Raw genomic sequence first — 8,215 nt, forward strand, 5'->3', positions numbered from 1 at the left:
TACTAAAACATGAAGTTTTCTACCAACAAGATGTTGATCTAGTGATGTAAGGTATTGCTAGATCCTCACGATAATCAAAATGTCAAGAGTTCAATTCATAGGAACGACAATTGTTAGGAGGGACAACCACAAACTCAAAAAGAGATTAGTTCAATCCAAAAGAATGAGGATATACCCTTGATAGTACCAAAAAAATCATCAAGCTTACTAGAGTTAGTACTTCTCTCATTGTTAAAAATGACTCATCAAAGCATATATTTCAATGACCGTACACATTTCACTATTTCAGGATACTTCCTTTAGCATGAATTGAACTTGTCTCTTTTAAATGGGAGGAAGGTAAAGAACCAAACTCGTCCCATAGCGTCCAATTCATATTACACGTTTATAACAATGAAAAAGAAGTATTATATATCCTCCCCTAAAATTGGTTTATAAATCATTCTACATTATCAAAAAATGATATTTAACAAAATGTATTTTAAACTTTTCTTGCAATAGAATAAGATTTAGAGGTTGATTATATAAGAGAATTATAATTTCTAATCAAATATTTATTTCTGTATAAGATATGACGTGGGAAGTATCTTCCTACTGCAGGCAGCCTTTAATTTATGGCGTGAAATGCGGTACGTAATGAGTTATGAACACAATTACGTATTTGGAAAATTCCATGAACAAAAACAATGATGATAAGGCTTCTACTCAAACCCAAATTGGATTATATGGAGAAGATAGAGTTTGTCTCTTTGAAGACTTTTCTCCATAGAAAACTTGCTCTATTGTGTTAAGAGGGAACGAAACAGTGAACAATTTTACAACAAAGGAGAGAAATTTTTTCATGCACTTAATTTAAATTGTTCTATTGTAAAAGTTTAAAATTATAAATAATAGTTTAGATTGGAATAATGTTTTTTTTATATTAATAACAACAATATTTTTTATATAATAATAATAATAATAATCATAATAATAATAATAATAATAATAATGATGATAATGATGATAATAATAATAAAATTGGTTGATCGCTATTAAATTCTTGGGCTGGTTAATATATATCAAGGCAAGAATTTAAATATGATTGTAATAGCTATTGTTATTGACTCAAACATGATATTTTCTTTTAGCTTTAGATTTTATATTTTGGTATTATTGTTATAAAGATTCTATTTGAAAATTATATTTTATTACTTTTAGTATTTTTTTATAGAAAATATTTCTGGCAAAGAACAATTTCCTATTGCTTTATAATAACTTCAAATTAGTATTAATTTCATTATTATCAACATTCAAATTATGAATACTGTTTCATTTACATTATATGTTGTGAATTCATTTAAATTACGTAATTGTGTAGGAAATTAAAATAAAACAAATTATTTAATATTTGAACATGGTAGATTTAAAATAGATATCAAGCACTGATGTTAGATTTTAGGAAAATAGTTGATTATTTTTCCACATGTCATGGTACTAATATATTATATTTATATTGATAGATAAAATCAGCTGTACCGAAAAACATTTTCTTAAGAAACTTGTAAACTCTGTTTCTTTATACATACTTTATGATAGTTTTCTTTTCTTTCTCTATAATAAAATGTATAATTATTATGAGAGTGTAATCTAAAAATGAATAATTGTTTTGTTGAAAAACTGACACTTAGTAATAAATGGAGGGAGAAATTTCATACATACATGGCGGTCTCAAACAGCCCTTGGACTAACTCAAACTTCTTCATTTAGTACACATGATTGCTCCACGTACATGATATGAATCGTTGAAGATTCAAGCCTATTTCCCTATATATATTGCAAAGCACATTGAGTCCATACTTCACCAGCAACCTTCAAAAACAAGAACTCCCCATTTATACCAATTTGCATAACATTAAGCCATCAACAATGACTACCACCCGTGTAGCTCTCTACCTTACCTTTGCATTCTTCTTCTATGGTAATATATTTCAACTACGTTTTCCATTCTACTACTTTAGAATTGTATGTGTCTTTCGATTATGTAAGAAATAAAATTCCCCTTGGTAATGGGTATACCTATTAACCTGCATTAAAACAATAAACTTCAATGAGCTCATGACTATTAATTTGTATGCAGTGACTCAAGGAGCCAAAGTTACCTTCACAAACAGGTGCAGTTACACCGTGTGGCCAGGGACCCTAACTGGTGACCAAAAGCCTCAATTATCAACGACTGGTTTTGAGCTAGCATCAGGTGCTTCCAACTCCGTGGACCTCCCAACTCCATGGTCTGGTCGCTTTTGGGCTAGGACTGGGTGCTCAAACAGTAACGGCAAATTCAGTTGTGCCACCGCTGATTGCGCCTCTGGTCTAGTTGAATGCAATGGTGCAGGTGCGATCCCACCAGCAACTTTGATAGAAATCACAGTAGCAGAGAATGGAGGACAAGACTTCTATGATGTGAGCAACGTGGATGGGTTCAACGTGCCCATGTCAGTGTCTCCACAAGGTGGTAGTGGAGAATGCAAAACATCAAGCTGTCCCGCGAATATCAATGCAGTATGTCCCACAGAGCTGCAACTCAAAGGGTCTGATGGGAGTGTAATTGCTTGCAAGAGTGCTTGCTTGGCATTCAATCAACCTCAATATTGTTGCACCGAAGACCATAACACAGCAGCTACATGCCCTCCAACTAACTACTCTCAAATTTTTGAACAGCAATGTCCTGATGCTTACAGTTATGCTTATGATGATAAGAGCAGTACATTTACTTGCAATGCTAGACCCGACTATGCCATCACTTTCTGCCCTTGAAATCCATATTTATATTCCTAGCTATCTAGGAAAGGGACAATAATTGTCATGTCTACGTTACTGTGGGAGAAAAATAAGTGCAATTACAATGCACATATATATAGTATGACCTCAGAAGAATAAATAATCACTTCTATCGGTGATTGTATTAATTTATCATTCAATAAAATAGATCATACTTCTCTTATTTTGGATTTGTGGTATGTTGATTTCACTATTGACTAGAACTAAGTTTGTCTCCCTTAACAATCTAAGATATCATTTAATTTGCACTCATGCATGCAAAACCTTATTGATATAGCTTCTTCATCATAATCCTAGAGTATCTCGAGATCAGTCTCGTAGTACATGGGTCCCTAATACATAGAAGGTGTCTCCAAGATCGTTCATATTAAAATTTCTTAATAAAAATATATTGGATTTGTACAACATGCCTATATTGTTAATGGCAAGAAGTATGTCATCAACATACAATACCGGAAAAATGTACTTTCTCCCTATACCTGGAAAATGTACTTTCTCCGAGAGAGTCATATAATAAAACTTACAGTACCATTGACGAGACGTCTATTTTAGCTAAGATAGATTTGTCTATTTGCAAACCATTTTCTTTGCATCTCCTTACACAAAGTTTTATGGTTTCACCATATAAATAGTTTCATCAATATTTATATAAATGTTCTCTTAACATCAATCTAATTATGCTCCAAATATTAATGTGCAAAAAAAGATATGATTGTCCTAAAAGAGGCCTTAGATAGAACCATAAAGAAAGTCTCGATTTAAATTCAATATCTTCCTTTTGAGTTTACAATCCATTGGGTATAAAGCGAGACTTAATTTTGTTCATTTTATATTTGTAATCTCATTTGGTCTTAAATATACATTTGTAACCAATATATTTGACATCTTATGGTATTGGGTCAAGTTCCCAAATTTTATTATCTTGCATCCACTTAAATTTTTTATTCATTGCATCAATCCACTTTTCTGAATTGAAATCAAGTATGACTTCACGAAAATTAATCAGATCATTTTGCATCATACCTTCATTTTCCTCATGATCTCAGATAAATACTATGTAGTTATCCAGAATAATTAATTCATTTTGAGGATCTTGAGTTTGTTCTATAGGAACGACTAATTCATCTTGAACTAGAGTTTCAACAAATTTGTACTTACTTCATCAGAAGTAGATGTATGAATAGGCTATTGAATTAAACTCGATTCTTCCTCAAAGAATGTAGCTGTTCTCATACAAATTTTTATTTAATTTGGAATTATAAAACTTATAGTTTGAAAATATTCTCTATACATTTCTTAAAGTTGGTACCATTATGAACCTTAAAGTCTGAAAAAGAACAAAATAAACAAGTTAAATATCCCCACTTTATATTTTAAATTCAAATATAATCAAATTTAAATGTGATTAAGTTCAAATAATGGCATAACTCACCTCAACATACATAGTATAATATTATATTGATAATAGTGTACGTCCAATAATAACTCATTTTTTGGAACAATTTATCAGTCAGATATAAAACCTTGTAGTTATCCCATATTTACCATTATATATGAACAAATAGTCTTACTAGTTATTAACCTTCCTTTCAGCCATATACATATTAACATTTCTCATATGCAATCCGCACAAGAAAAGTCAATTTACTAACATTTTTCATAAGTAATCTAGACAAGAGAAGTCAATTTGGTGACTGATTGTACTAATGGAGTCACATAAATTGTTAAAGAATAATAACCATAAATTTGTATTCATATCGATCCTTACATTTATTCTGAAAGTATATTAATTGCCATTTGAAATCACGGCAAAATGTTTTTACCGTCATTAAATCTGCCCTTGAACTCCATCTTTATCTTCCTAGCTATCTAGGAAAGGGACAATAATTATCATGTCTACGTTACTTTAGAAAAAATAAGATATATAGTATGATCAGAATAAATAATCACTTCTATATGTGATTGTAGTAATTTATCATCCAATAAAATTTATGATATATATATGTTACTTATTTTGGATTGGGGTATGTTGGTTTGGCCATTGACTATGATTAAATTTATCTCCCTCAACAATCAACATATCACCTAATTTGCATTATTGAATGTCAAACCTTATCGATATAAATTCATTATACAATCTTAGAGTAACATGAGATACAATCCTAGAGTAACATGAGACGAGTCTCGATGTATCATGATCTTTCTTGTATCCCTTAACAATCAACATATCACCAAGATCTTTCTTGTTAGTGGCAAGAAGTATGTCTTCAACCAAAATGCACTTGCTCCCAAGAAATTTGACATACACACTATCATTAACCACATCCATCTCAAACCAAAAAATAGAGTCACCTAATGAAACTTGCGGTACCATTGACAAGAAACCTATTTTATCTAATAGATGGATTTGTCAATGTGCAAACTATTTATTAAGAATCAAGAGCAGAAATAGGATATGAATTTCATTCGTTGAATGAATGAATGAATTGAATCTTGAGTGGATGAAATACAAAATTACATTGAATCATTTATATAAAAGAAAGGAAAAGACTAACTACTCTAATCAAAACTAACTAATTGTAACTAACCATTTTGTTCTTAGAAGCTAATAACTTGAATTAGAACTAACCCAACAATATAATCTCACATACTCACATACACTTTTGCTCAAGATTAGCCAGCAAAATGGCATTTTAACAATTTTTTAGAAAAATAAGGAGAAATAGTGAAAATACTAAAGTGTCAGAGATTATTTACTTTTTTCTTTCTCTTTACGATCTCGTCACTGTTCATGTCATTTTCAACATTACAATAATGATTATTTTGAATAGAAAATTCTATAAACAAATAAAGAAACAACAAAGAGATATAGAAAAACTAACCTGCAATGATGCTTCAAGGGTGAACAAACAATAAGAGACACCAGATCAAATAGAAATAGAACTATCATCGATGCCCTTGTCATTAGAGACATCTCACTCCTCTAGTTATCCAACAATAATAACATATCTACAAAATAAATAAATAAAGATTTTAATACTACATCTTCAAAGGAAAAACATCAATGAATAGATCTACATGCATAAAATCATTTTCAAATAAGAAATTTTGAAATGGAAGAATGATATAAACCAAGAAGAGACAAAAATGGTTGAAAAAAAGTAGAGTATTAAAATGAAGGAGTGAAAGAGAGATGAAGTTCTCTAATTAGTAATAAAATGAGAGAGAAAAAATATGGAAAAAAGAAGAAGAATAAAAGATAAAGAGATGTATCAAGAGATAATAACAAATGTTATGGTGTGGTGGGGTGTATTGGAGGTAGTAGAATTCTTTGAGTGAGAAAACTTTTGTTGTGAGTGTGACTTGTGGCAATTCAAGGAGGTGATGACACATGTATGTGAGTGAGGTTTTTTTATTAAATAGTAAATAGATAGATAGATAGATAGTACAACAAACAATTTGTGAAGGAGTTTGGTCTGATGGATGAAATGGAGGAATTGAAGCGCGGAAGTCATGAAATGATAATTATCATTTTGATACTATATTAAGAATCAAGAGCGGAAATAGGATATGAATTTTTCATTCATTAAGTGAATATTGAATTGATGAAGTACAAAGTTAGATTTAAACTTTTATATAAAATGAATGGAAAAAAACTAACTACCCTAACAAAAACGAACTACCCTAACAAAAACTAACTAACCTCAACTAACCATTTTGTTCTTAGAAGCTAATAACACGGGTTAGAACTAACTCAACCAGTGTTGTTAAAACTGTACTGGTTATCAAACCGGTTAGGGTACTAGTATAGTGGTACAGTGGTTCAACCCGTTGTTCAGTAATTAAACCGTATGTCGGTTAAACCGGACATACCTGCTTATATTTATATATATATATATATATATATATATATAAACCTATAACAAAAAAATTCAAATAGGTAGATACTCAAATTTATACTTCATATTCATAATTTACTCAAAATTCGCATAAACAAACAATTTTAAGTCTTTAACAAATTCAAAGTATAAATTGCAAAATATATATCAATCCAAAACTACCACTTAACAAAAAAAAAATATAAATAAATGACATAAGTTCATAACTCACCCTACAAAACAAATACATTTGAAGTTTTAACATTTAACACCAAAGAGTCAAAGATGTCTCATATCGAGGTTCCATTTTTGCACCAAATCATATCTTCAAACAGTTGACTCGAAGATTACACAAATGTCACTGAGATTACACATCAATGTTAGAAACCAAAAGGTGTAATCTACGTATGCCTTGGAAGCATGTGCTTTGAAGTGTTGAAGAAAAGTTGAAAAGAGGGGTCACCGTGTAATCGATTTTTAAGTTTTTTTAAAGAAAAAAATGTGTATAAACCGGCCGGTTTAGTTAAATTCCAGCTGGTTCACCGGTTTTCAACCATTTTGATACTTGGCTGGTTCAACATTCGTACCGTACCAGTTAGGAGTCCGGTTCACCGATTTTCCGATCGAACCGCCCGACATGATACGGTGTTTATATCACTAAACACAACAATATAGTCTTACAATACTCACATAAACTAGTATTTACATGATACAATATATTTCAACACTATTTTCTTTAGGTCTCCTAACACATTTTTATGGTTTCACCATTGACATATTTTGTCAATGTTTACATTGAGATATATTCTCTTGTCCATCGATCTAATGAAGCTCAAAATCATAGTGTGAAAAATGGTCATGATTGGCCTAAAAAAACCCTTAGACAGAACCAAAAAGAAAGTCTTTTTAAATCCAATTCCTTCCTTTTTCAGTTTATTCATTGACTACGAGAGGAGACTTAAAGAACAAAGTAACCAAGATAAATATTTTCACTTCATATTTTATATTCAAATATGATCAAATTCAAATAATGTCGTAACTTACGTCAAGATTCATAATAGTGCATATTAAATAATAATTCGTTTTTTAGACTAACTTCTCATTCATATATACGACATTATAATTATCACACATATTTATTATCATAGGTGTGCAAATAATTTAGCTAATTATTAACCTTCCTTACCGCTGATTAATATATATATATATATATATGCTAATATTTACATTTCTCATAAACAAAGCCAATTTAGTAACTTGGAGTCCCAAAAATTATTAAAGAATAATAACTACAAAATTGAATTCATATTGATCCTCTTTACAGTTTTTTTGGAAGCACTCTAAAGGCGGATTGAAATCGCGGCAAAAATATCCGTCCTTAGATGCCCACTTAAAAAATAAATAATTGTAGGTGACGATTTTGAATCACTACTAGAGGGAGCGTTTAAAACGTTCAATATATAATTCAATATCACCATGTAAAGATAAAACATGATTAATGAGCATTCAAGTAATTG

At 30.4% G+C, this 8,215-nt stretch overlaps 1 protein-coding gene across 2 annotated transcripts; it reads left to right on the top strand.

The window, feature by feature from the left end:
- The first annotated feature begins 1,823 nt into the window (after positions 1-1,823).
- Positions 1,824-4,768, top strand: LOC109337261 (thaumatin-like protein 1b). 2 transcript variants are annotated; one of them, XR_002106424.1, is made up of 3 exons: positions 1,824-1,960; positions 2,120-2,858; positions 4,726-4,768. XR_002106424.1 is itself a non-coding variant. In XM_019574193.1 (2 exons), exons 1-2 carry the CDS (start codon positions 1,909-1,911, stop codon positions 2,794-2,796), a joined length of 729 nt encoding a protein of 242 aa, XP_019429738.1. In that variant the 5' UTR covers positions 1,824-1,908; the 3' UTR covers positions 2,797-2,983. The 2 variants fall into 2 exon arrangements, 1 of the variants encoding a protein (XP_019429738.1); XM_019574193.1 differs by lacking the exon at positions 4,726-4,768 and having other exon boundaries at positions 2,120-2,983.
- The last annotated feature ends 3,447 nt before the right edge of the window (positions 4,769-8,215 follow it).

Source organism: Lupinus angustifolius, unplaced genomic scaffold (assembly GCF_001865875.1).
Source record: "Lupinus angustifolius cultivar Tanjil unplaced genomic scaffold, LupAngTanjil_v1.0 Scaffold_3_147, whole genome shotgun sequence".
Taxonomy (NCBI): Eukaryota; Viridiplantae; Streptophyta; class Magnoliopsida; order Fabales; family Fabaceae; genus Lupinus; species Lupinus angustifolius.

Excerpts from the sequence above, each read along its gene's own strand:
- LOC109337261 (XM_019574193.1), top strand. The coding sequence starts at position 1,909 with ATGACTACCACCCGTGTAGCTCTCTACCTTACCTTTGCATTCTTCTTC. Across the intron at positions 1,961-2,119 it reads CTTTGCATTCTTCTTCTATG|TGACTCAAGGAGCCAAAGTT; the intron begins GTAATATATTTC and ends ATTTGTATGCAG.